Below are 22,295 nucleotides of genomic sequence, written 5' to 3' on the forward strand. Positions count from 1 at the left end.
AGCTTTTCTTGCTCTTACATTAAAAACAATGCAGTACACAGAGTGGCATGGGAACTTGGGTAGACTCCAGTGTAGCCTGTCACCAAGTCAGACACAGCCCTGGCCCAGACTGGGAGAGAGGATAAGAAGCACATAGCTATAGCTACATCATCTGGTGTACCTGTTGCTCTTGTCTGAGGATCATAGCTTTGATTAGTGTTAAAGAAGCAGCAAGACAGGAGCAAGTGAGCTCCTTATGTCACTTGGAATGAATTTCTGTGAATCATATAACAGTAAGCAAAAAGTGAACCAACAATGTAATTAATGGCTTCACAAAAGCCATTCATCTGGAATATTGTGTCCAGTTCTGGGCCCCTCAGTTCAGGAGGGACAGGGAACTGCTGGAGAGAGTCCAGCGCAGGGCAACAAAGATGATTAAGGGAGTGGAGCATCTCCCTTATGAGGAAAGGCTGAGGGAGCTGGGTCTCTTTAGCTTGGAGAAGAGGAGACTGAGGGGTGACCTCATCAATGTTTATAAATATATAAAGGGTGGGTGTCACGAGGATGGAGCCAGGCTCTTCTCGGTGACAACCAATGATAGGACAAGGGGTAATGGGTTCAAGCTGGAACACAAGAGGTTCCACTTAAATTTGAGAAGAAACTTCTTCTCAGTGAGGGTGACGGAGCACTGGAACAGGCTGCCCAGGGAGGTTGTGGATTCTCCTTCTCTGGAGACATTCAAAACCCGCCTGGACGCCTTCCTGTGTAACCTCACCTAGGTGTTCCTGCTCTGGCAGGGGGATTGGACTAGATGATCTTTGAGGTCCCTTCCAATCCCTAACATTCTGTGATTCTGTGATTCTGTGATTATTTTCTGATTACGATGTCTCACTAGTACAGTTTGGTATCCAGAGAATTTGGTTTAAACAAAATATATAACTGCTTTAGGAAAAATGACTACAGTGATTTTGTAAAGCAACACTACTCTTGCTTGGAATAGCACAGGCTTTTAGTTATGAGAGACATCATGAGTAGTAGAAGCATCACAGGGACCATCAAAGGTCACCTAGTCCAACCCCCCTGCAATCAACAGGGACATCTTCAACTAGATCAGGTTGCTCAGAGCCTCATCCAGCCTGGCCTTGAAAGTCTCCAGGGATGGGGCATCTACCACCTCTCTGGGCAACGTGGGCCAGTGTTTCACCACCCTCAGTGTAAAAAATTTCTTCTTTATATCTAGTCTGAAGCAGAAAGTTCAAAAGTTCACAGCTTGCAGAAGTTATGCAAAGCTAACTTAGTTATGCTAAGCAAATTATATATAAGCAGTTTCTAAAAAAGTTCTATCAGAAGCAGTATACTAAACAATTCAATAAGATAAGGCAGCCTATTTCCTAACACCTTTTCAAAAGTGGGTGCGATGTTTCCCTTTTTCCAGTCATCAGGGACTCCACCTGACTGCCATGACTTCTCAAATATCATGGAGAGTGGATTGGCAGCTACATCAGCCAATTCCCTCAGGACTCTGGGATGCATCTGGTCAGGTCCCATGGATTTATGTATGTTTAGGTTCCTCAGGTGGTCATGAACCAGAACTTCTCTTACAGTGGGAGGGACTTTGGTCCCCCACTCGCTGTCTTGAGGTCCATCTACTTGAGAGATGTGGGAAGAGAGTTTGCCAGGGAAGACTGAGGTAAAAAAGTTGTTGAGTACCTCAGCCTTCTCCTCATCTGTTGTTACCAGTTTGCTAGTCATGTTCATTGGGGGAGTGCACTTTCTTTGACCTTCCTTTTGTGGCTGACATAAGTATAGAAGCCCTTCTTATTATTCTTCGAATCTCTTGCCAAGTTCAGCTCCAGCTACGCCTTGGCCCTCCTGACCCCATCTCTGGGCAGTGTCCCTGTACTCTTCTCGTGACACCTGTCCCTGCTTCCACTGCCTGTGCATGGACATAAATTGTTCTCCCTCACCTTATGTCATGGGAAATAGGATGCAAGACTCTCCTTTCTCACTAACCTCAAGCCTGAAGAATTCATTTTTTCAATAGAAATTGGATAGGGATAAAAAATACTATTTCTTTGTCACAAACTGATCCTGCATTACAGACCTGATTTAGAGCTTTCAAAGTGACTCTAGACTTCATCAGATTTTTGGATCAGGTTCTTGAGAGCAGATTTTGTCTCCAACCTGTGAAAAAGCCTGTGAATCACTTAAATCCCACTAATTTTTGCATCCAGCAAGGAGTCCAACATTGAAAGCAATAGGAGTCTCATTCCATGTTGAGTACCTCCTTACTGATCTGGTTCATTCAAGTGTTGACTGCTCTTAGCTGAGCTCTGCATGTTTTTCTAGCCCCCTGCTCACAGGCATTTTGACTGTAAACATCAGCCTGTTCATACGTGCTGGAGGTAGTGTTCATCTGTAAAGGCAGTTCTTGAATGCACACTTTTTTGTTTTCCCTGAGTGAAACACAGTGAGATGGATTCAGCCTCTTAGGTAGCTAGTTGGACTACATTATATATTTATGGGCTTAAGAAAAATATAGGTATGATTACATGTGAAGTTGATCTCTGTCTAGGGAAAAATACTGAATAAAAGTCCATGGATGGATAATGTAACATTAACAGATCCTTGTGTTAATGCTTGGTTATCTGTTCTGGTTGAAGGCTGCTGCCATGTGCAGTTTTGGAAATGGTTTATTATGTATTAATTTGCAGGCCTGGACCCTTCGAATAACAGTGGACCACAAATCTTCCCAAATGAAAAAATTGTAGAGGAAGGCTCTGACATCACTCTTTGCTGCATTGGAAGGAAAGGGCAAATCATTGAAAAATTCTTTCTATACCCGGCTCCTCATGTTTTCAGTCACACAAACAGTCAAATTGGACTTCTCACTGTGAAAAATGTGGCACATCAAGCAGCACCTCACATCACAGTCTATTGTCGAGAGTCTTGCGATGAAGACGAATGCTATGATCATGCACTTTTATTTGTGGGTAGTAAGTGAATGCTTTATTACAGTTCTATTTTCCTGTTTTTATTAAGTCAAGAATGCCTGTGGGAATGGGGGGAGAAACAAAAAAGCTTACTTTAAGTTTTCATTATCCTATCATGTCCAGCTGAACTCTGTTTAATGTCTGACTTCAAATCTGTACACTTGCATATAGAAAACATTAAAGAATAGCAGAAAATATGTTCAGATTAATCTCATTGATTGATCCTAGGACAGGTGACTGATTTTTAAATGTCCCTACTCATTTAGGAGTTCAGCTTCATTGTCTAGATGCATGTGGTAAGAACTCAGCACAGTCCTACTTTCGAAAGCTGGTAGCAATTTTTACGGATATAAAACAATAAAGATTAAATTAATGAATGTATTAATATTACAAAAAGTAATAACACAGAGAAGGTTTTGGATTGCAATTAATTTATGGTGTTATCCTGATTGTTCTCTGCAGTGTGGTCATTGAATAACTATAACTGAAATAATAATATCTGTGGTAAACCAGACCTTGCACATACCCATTATTTCTAGTTTGTTAATATAGTAAAAAGGTTGATGACTTTTGCCTTAACTGCCATGTTGTTGGTGTTTTTTTGGTTATTCCCTCTGACAAGAACCACCTGATACACCAAATGATTTTTCCTGTGAAACTCAAGACATGAGGATAGTAACATGTACTTGGAGCCAAGGAGGAGACACCTACCTTTATGGAAATCATTCACCAAAATATACCTTGTCTGAAGAGTAAGTCTCCTCATTGTTATATTAAATCTGCCCTGTGCTATACAGAATGATCACATTTTTTCCTTTATAATCTGTGGAAATGTTTTTTATCCTTGTTGCAATTAGCTGCCTGCCTCTTTCCAGCTCCCTGATCAGCTTAACAAAGTTTGAGCAGTGCAGAACTACTCTGAGTTAGACTACCTGTAACAAAGTTGTAGGTCCATCAGATCCAGTTCTTCTTGATAAAGCTTGTCATTACCATTCTTTTGGGTTAATTTGTTTAGATATCTTTCAGCAGGTATGTGAGCACTCTGTGATCAGGATATAGATAGCTTAAATATAGTGTAATCATTGGGTAACACACAGAACAGATAACTAGGATTTAATCAGCTGGTAGGCTGAGTATTAGTGTGTTCACAATCCATTAACACTAATGCTGACTTGAACTGGTGATTCTCAGCTAAACCTGTTAGCCCAATTAGCCTGCCTGGTTCTTTTTCTTTAGAATTTTATAACTTTACACGCTGTTGTTTTCCTTCTTGAGTCCTTGAGCTGCTGACAATTCTCTCTCAAATATCCTACTTATGTCTATAATTTCAGCTTTTGGGTTTTGTTTTGTTTTAGTAAAACCTATCTGCAGACTTTCTCACAGCTCTTTCTTAGCGGTCTCAGTCAAGGTTACACAGCTGTAGCATATCAGACCTGGCCCTCAGCTCCTTGCTAGAGAGACATCTAAATGGAGAGGAGAGGGGCTTTACCACTGAGCATGCAGAGAAAGTGGAACTCATAAAATGGGACAGATGCCTTATCATTACAGCAAACTTTCATCAAAAGATTTCAGCAGAAGGTCACCATTGCATATGCCTTCATGGTCTCTGCATCATTCACTTCCATTAAGATATTATGATGGGTTATTTAAAAATGGGACTTTAGAAGATGTATTTTAAATTACTGCTCCATTTAAAAGCATAATTGTACATATGTGAATGGTTTAGTTCTTGGCAAATAAGTACCTAGTTTAGAATTTCCATGAGGAAATCACTAAAAGCAATTTAACTATGTCTTATAGCTAAGTTTACTTTATCCTTTTATCTTCAAATGATAGCAGTTTAGCTGTATCTTAAAAAGATAAAGTAAACTTAAACTTTGCAGAAAACTTTCTTCTAATTGTAAGAATACTTTTGTTCATCCTACTTCAGGCTAGAGGAAAGGACTGGATGCATTCTTTTAGTCCCCTTCAGCCTTATTTTTTTATGATGCTGTATTCTAGTAGAGCATCAAAATTTAAATGTCTGCGTTGATTCTACATCATGGAAAAATGTTTTCGTCTCTTCTTCCCCCTCTCTTTCTTTGATAGGTTTTCCCAAAATCCAATTCCATGCACAGTAACTTGTTCTGAGCAGTGCTCATGTTCTTGGGATATAGGCCAGCAGAGGATCTTTAATATCACAATGACTGTGGAAAACCCACTCGGAAAGAAAACTGCCACGGATGTTTTTGATGTAACTCACAGAAGTAAGGTCTTTTCTATGTCTTTGTTGATGTTTTTTTGTTGCAGGCCTTGTCCTCCTTCTGATCGTAATACTTGAGTGCCCCTGTTTGAAGTATGGAAGCCCTTGATTTTTGTCTTCACAGTTTTTATTAGTTACCTGTTCCTGTCCTATAGTTGTGTGCTGTCACTTCAGTTTCAGCTTTGCAGAGTTCTGTTAATGGTAGAAAATAGCTTCACTCCAAAGGTAGATTTGGTTATTGAAATGACTCCTTAATGCTTCAAAATCTGCTGCTTTGCTGATGCTGTTTCATAGTATGGGAAGCATAGAATCATAGACTCATAGAATCATCTTGGTTGGAAGAGACGCTCAGGATCATTGAATCCAATCAAAACCTAACTCTGGCACTAAACCATGTCCCTAAGAACCTCATCTAAATGCCTGTTAAACACCTCCAGGGATGGTGACTCCACTGCTTCCCTGGGCAGCCTGTTCCAATGCCTGAGAAGCAACATGATACAAGGATATCAAATGGGGAGTTCAAGAAAAATATCTCTGAAGGTTACTCAGGAATTCAGTCCTTTCTCCGAAATATTTTTGCTGATGTTACTGTCTCTCCAAAATAAAATGGAGATGCACATTTTGAAAAGCAGGTAAATAAAATGACTAGCACCTCTCCAAATGAGGTGTGGTACAGGTGTTAGCCGCTATTGCCAGGAGAGACGTGATGGTGCTGATATGAGACAGTAACATCTGCTGTGTTGCTGTATGGGAGGAAGAGTAGTTCATCATCGGTGAAATAAAACAGCTTATTCTGTGTGCAGTAACTGATGGCTCTGGTTCCTTCTTCCCTATTAATCGTGTCCTTTATGGCAGTATGCCCCAGGTCCTGTAAGTTCCTACCTGCTTCTGCCTCAAAACACCTGGGTATTTCCTGTGTCTCCAGTAGTATTTCCAGTTCTGTCTGTGTCCTCTAGCCCCACCACACCCACCGCTGTGTTCCCAAGGTCCTGTGGCCACCTGACCTGTTGCAAGAAGCAGGAGGCAACTTGTGCTTCGCTTGGTTCTCAGGTTGACAGGCTGATGGACGGGAAGGCTGCTGGCGTAGCTGCTGTGTTCTGGCAGCACTTCTTTCCTCATGGGCACTGATTTCAGTTTTGCTAGACACACTTTTTCGTAGGACTGGTAGGAACGTGCGTTAAATGCCTGCCTCTATTAAATTTGTCTCAGAGAGGCATGAGAGTCCTAAGAGTTGATTATTTGATTGTGTAGGGGTGGAAGAAATAGAGCAGGAAGAAAAAGTGGAGGAGTAAACTGACAGGTCGTGGTGAGAAAACAAAATATTATAAACTATTTTTTCATGGGACATCAGGCTAAAATAGCTTACATTCAATGTGATAAGTACATTAAAGTTTTACTACAATTTTCTTTTTGCACTTCTAGTGATTGTTACAAGTTAAAGAAATGATATATAATTTATGATGAGTTAACCTTTTAAACAGTGATTGCTGTGAAGTCCTGTATGTTTTCTCTGATCCTGGACATATTTACAGCAGAATTTTCCTTACTTAAAGTATGCCAGCAAGTAAAGGAAAACTGAAGTCCATTGTTTCCAATTTTGTGTGTGGTAGCTGGGATCTTCTGTATCAAACACAAGCTCCTTTGAGTCTGGAAGCCCTCAAATTGTAATTCATGGTCCACGTAGTTCTAGGATAATGACCAAAGCTGTAAACATACCATTCACTCACATTGCCATGTCTTATTCCTTATAACTGGACTGATAATATGGGAGAGTTTGAGACCTGCTGCTTTCACTGAATACTGCTTACATACCAGTAAAGGATCTCAGAAATCTTTGGAGGAAGTAACATTATCACTGTTTACCAGTGGCTAATTACTGGCAGGAGTCAATGTAAGACTCATGAATAAAATTTCTGGAGAAGAGGATGGACTCTGGGGTGTGAAAATGTGGCAAATGTTACTCACCACACTGCGTCAGGAGTCTCTGACAGGCCCTGGATTACAGAATTTTACTGGATTTGCACTAGAAGTCTCTGACTCTTCCTTTTGTTCATGATGTTCTAAAATATTCCCAAGTCAGCACAAGGGTTTTTTTAATCTTGTATAACATTTACATTCTGAAATTAATTTTTACTAATTTATGTCTGCTTCTCCTAGACTGGCTGAAAAATCTCTATTTCTTTTTTGGTTTTACTACTCAGCTAAAATACCTTAAAATACTTCTGCATATATTTTATGTTTTACAATAGCTAACTCAGATTTTCTATTGGCAGTTTATCCTGCTGCACCTTGCCAGCTGTGGGAAGAATGCAGAGATACAGAAATCACATTATATTGGAAATATCAAAACAAAGGATTTGAGCTCTTTTGTCAGACTGAAGTGATCCAACCCGATGGGAAAGTAGAACTGGTATGAAACCTGAATTTCACACACAAAAACATAGCAAGTATCTTTTTGACATGAGATTAAATAATAATTCCCCAGCAATATGAATACACTCTTAATCTTGCGAGTGCATTGATGTGTCCGTTTTCTGGCTTTGTTTGCTCTGAAGCTGTACAGTGATTATATGGCTCACATGGGCATCCATTGCTGGCACTAATTCATACTGCCCAGACTGCTGGCTGAAGTGTACAGTGCAGCTTGTCTGCATATGTGGCTCTGTCCTCTGGCGGATGAGTTCTGAGATTCTGAAGTAAACAAAAATAATTATGGGACTTAAAATTGCTGTCAGCTTTTGCTAATCTTGATTTGTCGTGTTTTTATGACTCCTATCATCTTACACACAAGTGGTGGAGAGGTGTGTTGAAGGCTTTTTTTATATTAGTCCAGGAGCTTTCTGTCTGCTATTGACTGTACTTGACAGACCCTGTCTGTTTTCTAGTTAGGGAACACTAGACGAGTTTTTCTTCCCAACTTCTTCCATGTCCTTGAAGATTATTTGAGTAGAGTCCTTGTCTTGTTCCACCTCTTTCACAAGCAATGATGTTGATTGACTCATCGCGTAACGCACAGTGGTTTCTCTGTAGCCCTTTTCTTGTGAGGGCAGCTTGCCTCTAGCACGTTAAAAGGCGTTGTGAAGATCAGGAGCAAACTGTTCCGTCTTAAGTATTGCTCGAGCTGTTAGATCAAGTAGCTGCTGCAGCTGGCCATTGCAGAAGACAGTTTAGAGGAGAGGCTTAAAGCATGCTCGGTTTTCAACTCTTACTGGAACTCACCCTGCCTCTTAAGAAGGGGTGGGGGAAAAGGTTGGGAAAAAATGGGAAGAAAAGGTAGCTGCAGTTGCTGTGCATAGAGCTGGAACAGCATTCTGCTTACATGAACTGAGTAAGAGACCCAGACTCGGTGAGGGTAAGATCGCACTAAATTCCCTCCTTGATGTAAAGAGTAGTCATTTGGCAGGCTGTGAGTGACTCCTACTCAGACAGTTACACAGAGGCAGTTTTCAGACCTCTTTTTGGATCTCCCAGGCTTTGGATCTTGTGCTTTTTTTTTTTTCTTTTTTTTTCTGCTGTTCCATGGTTATCTTTTCCAATTCAAACATAACTGGCTGTCATAGGATCTAAAGGAAGAACTATTTTTTTCAGACAAAAATCCCTTGCTAATTAGGTTGAACTGAGCTCTGACTGCTCATTTTTTGTGTCTTGCAGCATAATAGCTCAGACTCACACCTCCATTATGCCAGCATCACCCTGAGTGGACTGCAGCCATACACTGAATACACAGCTAGAGTACACTGTGGGGCAGCTCAGCATTTCTGGAGGTGGAGTGAATGGAGTGAAGCCCAAACCATCAGAACAATGGAAGCAAGTATGTCTAGCCTATCAAGAAGGGAAGACTGAAGGATGTTCTTCACTTGCCACCTCTGTTTGCTGCTGGCTACTTTTCTGCCATGTAGCTAAAGCAGAGGCCTGTTGCATGCATAAAATTAGAAGCACGCTAAGTGAACTCTGAGAAGGTGGCTTGTTAAACAGCTCTCATCCTACCTGCCAATCTCTGCCATTTCATCCAGTGCAGTGGGAAATGCAGATGACTGGGAGGATGGACAGACTGAGTCACAGTGTTCTGCAAGTGCTGGAGGACCTGTGCAGAGGTGGGAACAAGCACCTGGGAACTGCAAGCAAAGAAAGACTTTTCTAGGGAAATGAACCAGACATTCATTCAGAAAAAAAAGAATAAAGGGAGCAAGAAGTTAAAGGATATTTTTGCAAGACCTGGGAGTGATGGGGAAAGAGAGCTTTTGGGGGTGAGATTTCTTCAAATGGGAGGAAGCAATTAAACAGTTTACCCTTTGTGCACCTAGAGCATCTTTGTTTTGCTTTATTTATTGCAGCTCCGTCAGGGAAACTGGACATTTGGAGAGAAATAACACAAGTTCAGGGGGGGCGGAATGTGACCTTGTTCTGGAAGGTGAGACATGGGTACAGAAATGGAAACAAAACCCTTCAAAAAGGAGCTGGAAACTTCTCCCATGAACTTTAACAAGTTTGTGTGCACTTAATAACAATTCAGTATGAAAATATCTTTTAAGAATCTAAGACAAATATTATATATAACATATTTCAGAATGTATGTAGCCGTATAATGGTATGCTGTCCTGGCATTTCAGACATATACTTCTGTTTTTCTAAGCATTTTAACATGACAAATCCCACTACTGAGATTTCTGTTTCCTTTTCAACCAGCATGTATATGCATGTTTGGAAACAAATATTTATACTCTAACAGAAATACTACATCCAATTGGTTGTTTAAAGTTCTAATTGCTTCTCTCATATATTTTCAGCAAAGTCTACTGAGTAACTGGTGTCTACTCACATAATTTTTTCCTCAGCAAGCACCAGGTTTTCGAGCAAATGGAAGAAGTATTTCATACGAAGTAATCTGGGAAAAAGAAGATGGCTCTAAGACTGAACACATGTCCTTTTCATCAGCCTACAATAGCACAAGAATTTTGATTGATAACCATTCCTACAGAGTCAGTATCATGGCAAAGAATGATGTTAATTATTCACTTCCTTCAGTATTGATCATCCCTAGAGGTACAGGTAACAGCGGGAGTATTTTCAGTTAAACTTAGACACCCATTATGAGAGTTTCATTTCCACCTATTGTAAATTGAAGGAGAATTCATCACCTTTGGGGAGCCAATTAACCTGGCCTGTTGTCGGACATCACTGCTATTTGGAAATTATTGCTGTACTTTGCCTATAGGGTGGTAACTGTCTGTCTATTAAATGCCTTGATCCATCCCCTATAACAAAGTCTGTTTTCCACAGAGAGTATCCACAGAGCAGAACACATTTAGCCTTAAACTAGGACCTCAGACCTGTGGCGGGTACCGTGAAGGTGCAGCTAGTGCCTCACAGGGAACTCTTTGTGTGTGATTAACCTCTTGTGACTTTCTGCTTATGAGTCCAGGTTTCTGCAGTCGAGATATTTTTATCAATATATAGTAATAATTACTGGATGTTTTTTGAGCTGTCAGATCCAGCATGCAAAGAGAACAGCTTTCAGCATGTGAAAGAGCCCATACATCTTATAGTGAAGGAATACAACTATTTTATTATTGTTTTAATAGCTTAGGATAGAAACTATATTGATCTTTATTTATTAATCTGAGGTTTCATGCAGGAAAGTAATAGAGACTGTTTTGTTTATTCTTAGGCACTGAAGAAGAGCTCAGTGGTTCAGAGCTTCAAGAAGAACAGGTTAATGGTACAGATGATGGCATTTTTATTTCCTGGGAGCCCAGACACATATATGAGAGTTACATTATCGACTGGTGTAACTTTCCGATGTTGCAGCCTTGTGATTTGCAGTGGAAAAGATTCAGGCCCAACACCTCCAGTGCTCTGATCAACTCAGGTGAAAGCCAAACAGCTTTTCTTTCTGATGTCTGTGCAGCCATCATTTATGCCGTGGACATTAACCGAATTTAGAAAACAGATCCTGTGGAATATGGAAGTCTGTGTAGTGCAGGTGTAAATCTTCAAAGGCATGTGGCATCGTGTTTTGCCTAGTAAATGAATTAGACACCACAAATGTGCCAGCACCATTAAGTCTTGGAAGTCAGCATAGTATTTTAGAAAAATACTCTTCTGAGTAGTTTGTACTAACATCTTGAAGGAGCATGGCGAGGTTAATGAAGGAGTTAAAAATCTTTTAGCAGGAGAGATGCAAAATAGAGCTTTGCCTTGTCTGTAACATGGGTCAAAAGTTTAGATTTGAGCAATTTAACACCCACTGCATAGTGAGAGGTTTAGTGCTGACAGTGTGCCACAAATAATGTGTCTCAGCATTGGTCCTTGCTGAGGACCAGCTGCGTTTTTATCCCAGTGGTGGCCATTACACGTAAGTCCTTTCTGGCTGTGTGAAAGTTGCTCAGATATACTTCCAGAGCTGCAAGAATATAGCCTTCCTGGGTTCTCTCGAGCTGAGAGCTCACTTTGGAATGAAGTGTATGTTTGAACAAAATTTGACTGAATACATTTCAATATGCAATAAAGGAACTGCACTTCAATTCATACATATGCATAGGAACATGCCTCCTCACTGAGGAAGGGTGTGGTCACACATGGAAAAAATGTTGTCCAGTTCTTCAGTGGTTTGCACTTGGTTAATCCAAATGAGAGTAGATGTCAGTGAGGATAACATGGAATCCTGATGCATGGGTATGTGTCTGCATTAAACAGTCTGAAACACGACCTTTGCCTGTGCCAGGAACAGAAATGAAATTATCTTGCTCTTTGATGCCTTCATTATATTGTGCACTCATCTTGAATACTCTAGAGCAACAAAAATGTATTCAAGCACCCCCTCAATTCTCTCCTTCAGACAGACTAAATGTGTACAATTCAAATTATGCATCCTAAGAATTGGTTTAGTCTGTGTCTCCTTCAATGGCTTTAATAGCACATAAAAAAGATTTCTAATGCATTATAGACCTTTGTAGAAAGCATTTAAGTAAAAGCAAAACCAAAAGACAAACCACAACCTATTTTTGTAATCAGTTCCACTATTTTCTAGCTGCTTTTGTTCCGGGGGTGAGATACAACTTCCGCATCTATGGGTCTGTTGGTAATAGAGCCTCCTTACTGAAGAAGAAGACTGGTTATCTCAGGGAGCTACGTAAGTTGGCAACATATTTAGGGTTTGTGTATTTGCTAAATTCATCTGTCACAAGTGAAAGAATTCCATAGCCTTCCTCCTGCAACTAGATAAAAATGTATTTGCCACCTTCTTTCTGTATCAGCAGTGAAGCATTTAAAAGTCGTACAACAATGTACATGGCTCTACCTCAAGGATATTTGACTAGTGCACTGACGGGGTAGAGTCCATGTTAATTAGAATAGCTAAACAAAGCTGTGATTAGCAGTCACTGCTTTGTGTACAGTGTGGACTGTGTGAAGACTCTGTGAAGTTGACAGTTTTTGTGGAATGCTTTGGCTTTGTTCAGCTTTTAAATAAAACTAAGATGTAAACAGAAACACCACATGGGAATTTACACAGTTTTCAAGTGAGAAGATAAACATTCTTCAAGTATAACGGCAAGTTTAACTTGAATTTCCTTTCTTTCAGCTCCTCTGTTTGACCCTAAGGTGGAAAAAGTTGAACTGACTTTCAATACAGTGACATTATCTTGGGATTCTTATCCCACAAATGAGTCACAGTCTGGTTTTGTAAGAGGCTACCATGTTTACGTGTCACCTATACAAGAGGACTGCAGTTTGCAAGGATCCAAAAAGCATCTTCTTCCAGGTAACTGAGGTCTGGGATTTAGGAAGTTGTTTTGTTGATATACGTGAAAGACTTAGTGACTGTTGCTGATATTGCAGCTTCCTAGAAAGTTCACAGTAGACAGGCAAATTGGCTCATTAGGCAATACACAGATTTCAACACCTGCTGCTTTTGATTTCCCTCTCATGCTTGAAGTGCTAGTGGGTGTAGGTGGGTTGTGGCTTTATACGGATTTATAGCGTCTGTCCCATTGCCCATAGCTCCTTTTAACTCCAGTGTGAGCTCCAGAAAGGATTCTCGCATTACTCTAAGGCAGAGTCAAGTTTCTGCCTCCTGTGATCTGAGTTCTGGATGAATTTCGAAAACATCTGTTTGTGGTCTACTTGGATGAGAGTCACAGGAAGTGTGTTAGTTTTACTAGAATTTGGGGTATTTTTGAAACAGATGGGATACGATTTATTTCTTTCAGAATTGGAGGACTGTATAAATTCCCCGTTTAAATTCTTTCGTAGTGAAAGTATTTGTGGCTGTCCTCTACAGTGAAGTTCCTTCAGCAGAACTGAGCTGTGGGGTGGCACAAAGCCACGTTTAAACTTTTGTGTCTGATTGTCCTGATCCGCACTCAAAATTGCTCCAGATGACTTTGTTCCATTATAACCCTCAGATGTTTCTAATATGTTCAAGAATATTTTTTTTCCTTGCCTCTTCTTCCAGTTGGGTCATGCCCTGTATCGCATCGTTCTGCTGATTAGATTAGTACTAGGCTAAAAAGCTTACTTTGGACTGAAGGAGGCGTATGTAGGAGGTGCTGTCAGAACTAAACTAACCATAGAAGTACCATAATTCAGCAAGTAATCCCAGTTAGACTTTAAAAAGTTTAAATCGAAGACTTCCTGCTTTCCAGTTTGTCTGAGCTAGCAGACAAGGGGTGTGACTGAGAAGGAAGAAGCTAACCCTTTTCTCTCTGGGGTCTGAGAGTTGCACAATAGTGAGGCAAAATAGGGGTTTTTAGGCAGACATTTCTTGCTTTCAATTATCTTTAAGGGACTTGACCTCAGCTTAAGGGCTATGAGATTCTGGAGAAAAAGGGTATGGCAAAACCCAAATCACTCTGTTAAAAACCTCTAAAATAAACAGTTGCAGCTTTTGGCAGCAAGTTATTAGGTGGCCTGCCAGAGGATGGGCAAAGCTGTGGACAGTGCAGTTAGAAGGGATGTGAGTTCAGCCCACTGGCAATGAGTCAGGATGCATCATCCTTCTCAGAAGAAAGTGTGCAAATTGCAAAAAAAGTGGGTTGCAAGTGGTCTGTCATTTCAGTGGTCTAGTGATCTTGGTTAAGCTGATTTGTAAGATTTTGGGGAGACCTTACTGCAACCTTTCATATTTAAAGGAGGCTTATAAGAAAGATGCAGAGAGACGTTTTACCTGAACGTATAGTGATAAGACAAGGGGTAATGGTTTTAAACTAAATGAAGGGAGATTTAGATCATATGTAAGGAAGAAATTTTTTACTGTGGGAATGGTGAGGCACTGGAACTGGCTGCCCAGAGAATCTGCAAATGCCCCATCCCTGGCAGTGTTCAAGGCTAGGTTGGACTTTGGGCAACCTGGTCTAGTGGAAGGTGTCCTGGGGCCTGGAACTAGATGGTCTTTAATGTTCCTTGCAATCCAAATGATTCTGTGATGCTATCTTATCTGTTTCATTTTAGATAATTCAGTGCTATGTAAATACACAATTGAAAACCCAGAAGAAAAGAGATACACTGTGGAACACCTCTTGTCAAATACAAAATACAAACTAGTGGTTAAAGCATATACAGGTGCAGGAGAGACTCCCATTGTGAACTTCATATACATAGATACACCATTCAACTGTGAGTATTGGCTGTGGAAAATTTGTCTTCTGGCAGAAGGATGAGATGATTTCAGAGGTTAGAATCATCATCCTTTCTCAAGGGAAAACATTTAAATCAATGCAGCTGTCATGGGGGAGTAATTTAAGGTTCTGCTTGCTGCAGGACAATGTTTAGATTTCTTAAAGAGAAGCACGACTTAAAAGAGTTTGGTGGCAGGTTTACTCTGTTATTTACTGCATGGGGGAAATATGCCAAGCCAAATGCTGCTTACCTTCTCTCCAGGTGCCTGTATCCATTCACGAAGCAGACTTTCAGACCCCTTCCCTCCCTGACAACCGTTCACTCTGGAGCCTATGTTTAAAGTCCTAGTGGCAAACTTTTCAGGAGAGTTCTGTGACTGCATGCAGAGCAGACTTTCAGGAAACAAAATTCTCAGGAAAAAAAAAGAAATTTTAATGGAGTAGAATAGCAGAAGGGCTGGCTTGAGCTGGGTACCTGTGCAGATGTCCAACTGAGCATAGAAAACCGTAGACTTCTACATCTTTACAAACCATTCATACCATGATTCAGTCCAATAGCAATATTTCAGTTTGAGGTCTTCTTGCTTCTCATTGGATCTTTTTCTCTGATTCCACATGGGCCTTTGTTTTGTTCAGCTGTAGACATTGTTTTTTGTCCATAACCTTACAGATACTGTTTTGTCTGAATAAATCCTTTCTTTTCAGTGAAGTGCAAAATAGGCATTATCTTCTAAGTGTCCAGTGTAGTTTGTAGTTGCTTTTGGTAAATGTGAGCAGAACTTTACAGCTTAAAATTTTAGCAAATCCAGCTTACTAAGTAACATGAAGCAAAGAGTATACTGAAAATCATACAACCTTATATCTCTAAATAATTCGTCACATTTAGTATGCATCTACTTAAGCTAAATGATTAATATTAAACTTAAATTGGGCTCATCCACTGACCTGTGACCGTTGCCATACAGCTCACTTATTTATCAGGGAGAGCTCAAAGTGGGCTCATCTGGTCTGTCATATTTATAGAACGAAGTGATTGACTCGTAGTCAAATTGCACACTAGGAAAACTATGCACAAGACTCCCTGTCCCACAAGTTACCAGTGTATCGTTCTGCTTCCCTGTGGGTCTCCTGGAAAGAGTTCTTGGCCTGGCTGTGGCTCAGGCCCTTCCCTCCTCTGGAGCCTGAACCAAACTGCTGCTGGCTTGGCGTGGGGAGTTGAGTGCATCCGCCACAGCAGCATGCACTTTAAGACGGACCCAACCGATAAACAAAATGTGCATACCGACATGACCTTTTGATAATTTTAAGTAGCTATGCATTTTATTGTAGAATTAAAATAATACTACATCCTATTTAAGCCTTATATCTTTCTGGGAAGTAGCTTATTATGTGCACATTTGTATAACTAGCGAGTCCTGTTTGCTAGGATGTGTTGAAGAATTGCATTAGGATTTAACTAGTTTTCTGATATGGGGAAAACTACAGACCTCTGTGCAAACAGGTGATTTCTGTATGGACTTTTGAACTTCTAATGTTGGTTCTTATTCTCATCAGTCTTTAAATCCATTGCCAAGTTAACGCCTTTGTATGTCAATAGGAAAGGCTTGTTGGCTTGAGCATTGTAGTTTGCTAACTGGGCAGATTTGATCATCAAAGCAGAAGAGGAAATCACTTGCTTGTAGTTCTGTTCCCTTGAAAATACCACTCAGCAGTTGTGGTTGTGAAACTTATGACTCAAATCACAGACGCCTGGTTTTGAAAAATTTCTTAGGGTCGGAGGGTGAGAGGTGGAAAGGGTGAAGCATTGGCTCATGCAAGGAGACTTCATGTTTTAGGCTAACTAGCAGAACAGTGTCTAAACCCTCATGGTACCTCATGGTTCTGCCTCTTGCACCTGTGTTCCAGCCCTTGTGTTCCAGCCTTCTCTAGCACAGGCACAGGCATTTGTACAGCCATGCAGGGAACCAAAATGGGAACTTAACTAACCCAGAAAAGATAAAAGGAGAACCCTGCTGTGGTGTGTGGTGGGGACACACAGACTAACTGGCACAGGGCAAGGGGGGAAAGTGAGTGCTAACCACTGCTCCCCCTGTGCCTCAACTGTTCATGGAAAATGTAGCCCAAGGCTGCACCTTCCAACCAGAAAGAAATAACGAGATTCTTCTGTCAGCATAAATCCTAGGAGAGCATGAACACTTGTGTAGTGTCTGTCTTGCTATAGTCCATCCGAGTTGGAGGTACAGATGTTCTGTCAATGCCTCATGATAAAGAGTTGTCTTTGGGGATCTGAGAGAAAACCGAAAATACATAGCTGAGTGAGGTTATAATTGTCTTAACTTCTGGAAATTTACCTTTATAGTTAAGATGCCAACATAAGGGCAAATTAAAAGCAATGTAGTAATAATTCAATTTTGGTGAAGGAAATCAAGGTCCAAAGACTTACAGCTGTATCCCAGAACTTACAGCCAAACTATCCTGCAACCACCAAGCACACAGTTTTACTGCTGAGTTAGTGGCAGGTATTCCATGTGGGTTTGATGTTATTTTTGTCCCAGAAACTCAGGCTATATTGACTTCAACAGGTTCAAAGTTGAAAATAAATTTTTAAAGTATTTTTCTTTCACAGCAAACAAGCTGTACCTTCTAGTCCTGCTAGTGATAGTTCCATCACTAGTAGCAGCTATATGCCGCTGGAAATTGAAGTGGTAAGTTATTATAATGCATTTTTCTGTTGTAGACAGAGAACGTAACTAGCGTAATTCACAAACCACAGCTGCAGCTTGTTGCTTCCAGCCTGTTGTAAGGCCTCACTCATTTTTTCCTTTGGCTGTCCGGCACTGTGGATGTTGTATTTGGCTTGTGGCATTGCTGAGACACTCATCATCTGCTGCTGTTTCTGTACACATCTACGTGTGGCTTCTGCTGATATTTTTTTTTTCTTTTTGATGAGAGAACAAAAAACCTCATTTGTTTTGCTTTTGTATTTTCAGGGTGAAGGAGTGCTGCTGTCCTGTAATACCTAGCCCTAACAAGAGCAAAGTGCTGTCTTTCAAAGAGTTTAAGGTAAGACCACTGAAAATCTAGTGTTTTTAATTTTTCCATTCTTTGATCAGTAAAGTATCAGAAAAATATTTTTCTTGTGTTGACTACATTTAAAAATGAGTGACACTCATGCAGAAATTAACACAATTTGTCATCATTTAGTGGAAAATTCTCCTTTTCATGTTCACATGACTCCGAGTGATCAGCTTATATTCTGCAGCCCGTTACTGCAAAAATTCAAAACATAGTTGGAGAATAAATTAGATCTTTTCATACAGTAGGCAATTCTTCCAGGATTACTGCTGTTCAAAAGCCAGCACCATCTGAACACAACGGACCAGACAATACCATATTTTGCTGCAGCCTGTGGACTGTACCTGTCCACTCCTCCTGCCCCACATGCTCCTCTGCTGTGGGGCACAGCAGCGATGCACTGGCTGCCCTCTGGGAGGGTGCAGGGGCATCTGTCTGGGAGGAAGGGACTGGCAAAAGTCCTTCACCTTCTCCTGTGGGCCCTTCGACCCGGGAGCTGTTGCTGCCGCGCTGTCTGCAAGGGGGTCGCAAAACGAGGAGCGTGTCTTTACCTGGGCGCCCATGGCGCTGCTGCCATTTTTGCTGCTGGTGCGCACAGAACTCTGGCACTGGAGGGAGGAGATGTTCAGCCTGACAGCCCGTGCTGCTGCCTCCCAGTTGCTAGTGGTTCAGACTGAAAACTGCACACAGCAGAAACCTGGCAAAGTCTTTAGAGGGATATGGTTCCTTCTTCAAATATAGTCACGTTGAACTTAAAAAGGAAATCTCTAAATAAATAGTCTTATAAATTCCACATAAAATACAGCTTCTATTGAACATTCTGTACCTGTTTCCCTTCAAATTCTGTTCAGTTATTTGAAAAATCCAAACTAAAAGAATTTATAAGACCATATTAGAAGTGCTTTAGGTAATCACTTTCCTTTACTCTGGGCTTCTTTCATTGAGTAATTTTTTGTTTGTTTGTTTTATGATTCTCTTGTAGATCGGTTCTGAGAAAGTATTGAAAATAAGTGACTGCATTCCTGACATGCTAACAGTGGACAATAAGGCTGAAACCCAGGAATTGCATCCATGGAGCCAGTTGTCTTCAACAACAACAGAAGAGAAGACTGATCACAATTCTTCCTGGATTTATCCTAATGAAAATGAAGAGAGAGCCTTTACACACACACCTACACCTCAGACTCACACTTGGTTTGAAAATTTTGCTTATTCTTCTCATTTTGCAGATGAATCTGATCCCTATCAAATACCAGAGACACTAGAGACAGGCAAGCCAGAACCGTCAGTAGTGTTATACCAGCCACACTACTACTTTGATATTTTTAATGAAGATGCTGCTTCAACATCTAGGGAAACAGCTGGCAGAAAGACCAGTCTGAGGTATATTTCACAAACAGATGTGCACTGCCTAGGGAGAAGGCTTTGATGTACTCTCTTCCATTAAGTCCATCCAGTGTTTGGGTTACACAATGTAAATGAGAATTTCTTAAACCACAACTTCTCCTTTCAACAAAGGCTTTCACTAGCCCAGCTTCTGTTAATGCTGCAAAGCCCTTACTTCAGGACTAGTACTAAAAATACTGACTTTTGTAATGGAATGATGGGTGCTATGGTTTCATCACAAGTTACAGGTATTTTATAAGATGTACAGCCTGTTTTGTGGTCTTTATTATGTAGGAGGTTAGATCACAGCAGTTTCTCATAGCCCGATGCAAAGAACTACTACATTTTGAAGAGATTAAAAATGTATTCAGAAATTAGAGTAGCAAGTTAAACAAGCAGGTAGGTATATTTCACTTGCAGCATTCTACCTGCCCTGGTCACTCCTGGCCAGTGCATGAGCATTAGCCAACTTCAGAGTCTGCCTTAGCACAGTAACACTGGGAGGGGGGTGGGTTGTGTTTTCTCTTTCTCAAATGACATAAGGAATCAACATGGAGGGGCTACCTGCATTCAGTGTGGTGCATTACTGAAAGATTAGAAGGAACTTTGACTTTGCTGGGAGTGTTACCATGTGCACCAAAATCCAATTTCACCCATCTTCTACACTTGGTGGGTATATGAGCATAGAAACCAGATCTTTATAGTTCAGGACTCTGTTACTGGGCTGCCACTCCCATTTCTGGTAACTGGGGTTCCTTATACTTCTGCCTTCTCTGCCTGGAAGAATGACCCTTTGGAATCCTAAACAAAAATCCTCTTGACTAAACCAAGAAATGTAGGGAGTCAAGTGTAAAAGAACTGTTTTTTCCGGCAGGACAGCTGTTTGCAGAGGTGTTACCATGGCACCATCTCTCCTTTTGTGTACATGAACTTAACTTCGGGCATTAACCCCTGCGCTTGTGTTGCAAGCCCTGAATAACCACGTAGGCAGGCTCGGTAATCGGATGCATTTGTGAAGAACATCATATTCAGGCGGTGTAACAGCTAGATCTTCCAATACAACTTGTGCATGTATTATAAAATAACCCAAACAAACCACACAAACTTCCTTCAGCTAGTGATGAGAGGCATTGCTAACTGTGATTTCGAAACTCAGCTGAGACATTCCTCTTGAGACCATACTTTTTGTCTTGCAATATTTGCAGAAACATGAATTGAGTAACATAGGTTTTTATTGTAATGCTCAGAATCCCTATGGTAGGTAGCTATGAATTTGGTCTTCCATTTTGATTTTTAAAAAATGTACTTTTGCAATGGAGCAGAATAGTTGGAATTGTATCTGAAAGTCTCATCAGATTAACCTCCTTAGTGCAAAAGGAACCCTTTAGTTTTGCCAAATTATGCTGCTGTCTGGAATCTTTCACAGATAAGAGAATTGAACTTAGAGCGCAGAATAATCAGTTCTCAAAAGGGAAAAAAAGAAGTGTTTTTACAATTTGATCTTCAGCTAATTTATTAAAATGCAGTTTCTCTTGTTTTGCTTAACTAGCTAATCACGCTTCCTGAAAACTAAGCAGCTGCAGACAGAAATGAGTTTTGATACTGAACCACATCTAGGTTTTATGCTGTTGTTTGTAGATAGTGTTGTAATGTCCATCAGCTGTGTTATGACAGGAAAACCAGCACCTTATGTAGACTCTGGCTGAGACAAGCGTTGGCTGCAAACAGAGGGAGAAGTCTTCAGGCAGGTGAAGGTGAGGTACAAACAAAGCTACAAGCACATGGATGGCTAACTGGACGGCATCCAGTCAACACACACTGTGTTGTGTCCATGTGTAGGTTGCACACAGGTTTACTACTTAAGTAAAAAAAATCCAGTTGCTGTATTTCATTTCAGCCAGCAGAGTAAGGAAACACGGTTGCTCACATGTAGCTGAACTGCAGTTTGATGGAGAACAGGGAAGTAAGAGAGGAGGCTGCTCCTATTCGATGACACATCCTGGGGATTTTTCCTCCCTTTACATTATTCTCCTTTGAGTTACAGTGAATTTGTAAGTTTGATACCAGTTATCTTTGCAGCTTAGAACATTTCCTTCTCCAAAGTGTTTCATCATGTTATATGTACTTCTGTAATTTAAAGGAATTACTGCTGGAAAAAAAAATGCCAATAAACAAAATAAAGCTGTTTTGCCATTACTGAAATAAAACTACCTAGCTGTGCATTTCAAAAAAAGGCCTATTTAAAATTTTTTGAAAAGCATCCTAAATCAAGAGTTATGCATCTAAGGAATTCTGATACAAAAGTCAGACAAAAGAGTCCTACAAAACATTGTAAATTTCAACATGCTGCAGTTCCTCATGCCAGAGAGGGCGGCTGTAACAAATCCCCGCTTTTGAGAAAGCTGCTGTCGCTGGGGCTTGGCCACAGTAATTCAGCCCAAGGACAGGGGTGTGTTGTCTGGGGACATCCTGATGGTGGGGTGAGACACAGTGGCCTCAGCTCCCTTGGTTTTTCCTAGGGAGATCCTGCACTGATGAAATTTCTTTATCTAGAAGCAAGGAAACACTTGAGCAGGTCCCAGGAGCCTTGGAGAGGGCATGAGAAGTTGGGTCTCCTCCATCCACAAAACTTTCTGCTTGCTGGCCCTGACAGCAGCTGTTCCGTGAAACCACCTCTGCTTAAAAGCACAACAACAGGATTTCCAAGCGGGATAATACTTTCGTGCCAAAGGGTACAGCCCGGGCACTACAACTAGAAATAAAGACTAGAAAAGTGTTTTTGCATAGGTGGAGAAGCATGTACAATTCTTATATTTTTAAGACATCTGTCTTGCATTAATGGTTGAATGAGTTCAAAACTGTAAACTTCTGTCTTTTGTTTGTTTATAGTTGAACTTTCACAGCTGTTGTTGAAGTGCTAATACATAAACCACCACATAATGGAAAATTATTGATTCTCAGTATCAGTATGCTGAAATTTTAAAATAAAAATGGTGTACAAAC

General features: G+C 40.7%; 1 protein-coding gene across 3 annotated transcripts in view; it reads left to right on the forward strand.

Annotated features, from left to right (window-relative positions):
* The window catches only part of LOC136002548 (oncostatin-M-specific receptor subunit beta-like), a 36,408-nt gene extending 14,173 nt beyond the window's left edge, over window positions 1-22,235 (forward strand). For 2 of the 3 annotated variants that reach the window (XM_065657680.1, XM_065657682.1), the window contains 14 exons: window positions 2,694-2,975; window positions 3,595-3,724; window positions 5,061-5,218; window positions 7,488-7,624; window positions 8,866-9,025; window positions 9,549-9,625; window positions 10,050-10,263; window positions 10,883-11,083; window positions 12,245-12,346; window positions 12,797-12,976; window positions 14,665-14,829; window positions 17,458-17,536; window positions 17,822-17,894; window positions 18,889-22,235. In XM_065657680.1, the coding sequence (XP_065513752.1) occupies window positions 2,694-2,975; window positions 3,595-3,724; window positions 5,061-5,218; window positions 7,488-7,624; window positions 8,866-9,025; window positions 9,549-9,625; window positions 10,050-10,263; window positions 10,883-11,083; window positions 12,245-12,346; window positions 12,797-12,976; window positions 14,665-14,829; window positions 17,458-17,536; window positions 17,822-17,894; window positions 18,889-19,335 (2,405 nt within the window). In that variant the 3' untranslated portion in view covers window positions 19,336-22,235. The remainder of the gene's footprint in view (window positions 1-2,693; window positions 2,976-3,594; window positions 3,725-5,060; window positions 5,219-7,487; window positions 7,625-8,865; window positions 9,026-9,548; window positions 9,626-10,049; window positions 10,264-10,882; window positions 11,084-12,244; window positions 12,347-12,796; window positions 12,977-14,664; window positions 14,830-17,457; window positions 17,537-17,821; window positions 17,895-18,888) is intronic. The other variant, XM_065657681.1, reaches the window with a different exon arrangement.
* The last annotated feature ends 60 nt before the right edge of the window (window positions 22,236-22,295 follow it).

This window comes from Caloenas nicobarica, chromosome Z, assembly GCF_036013445.1.
Source record: "Caloenas nicobarica isolate bCalNic1 chromosome Z, bCalNic1.hap1, whole genome shotgun sequence".
Classification (NCBI taxonomy): Eukaryota; Metazoa; Chordata; class Aves; order Columbiformes; family Columbidae; genus Caloenas; species Caloenas nicobarica.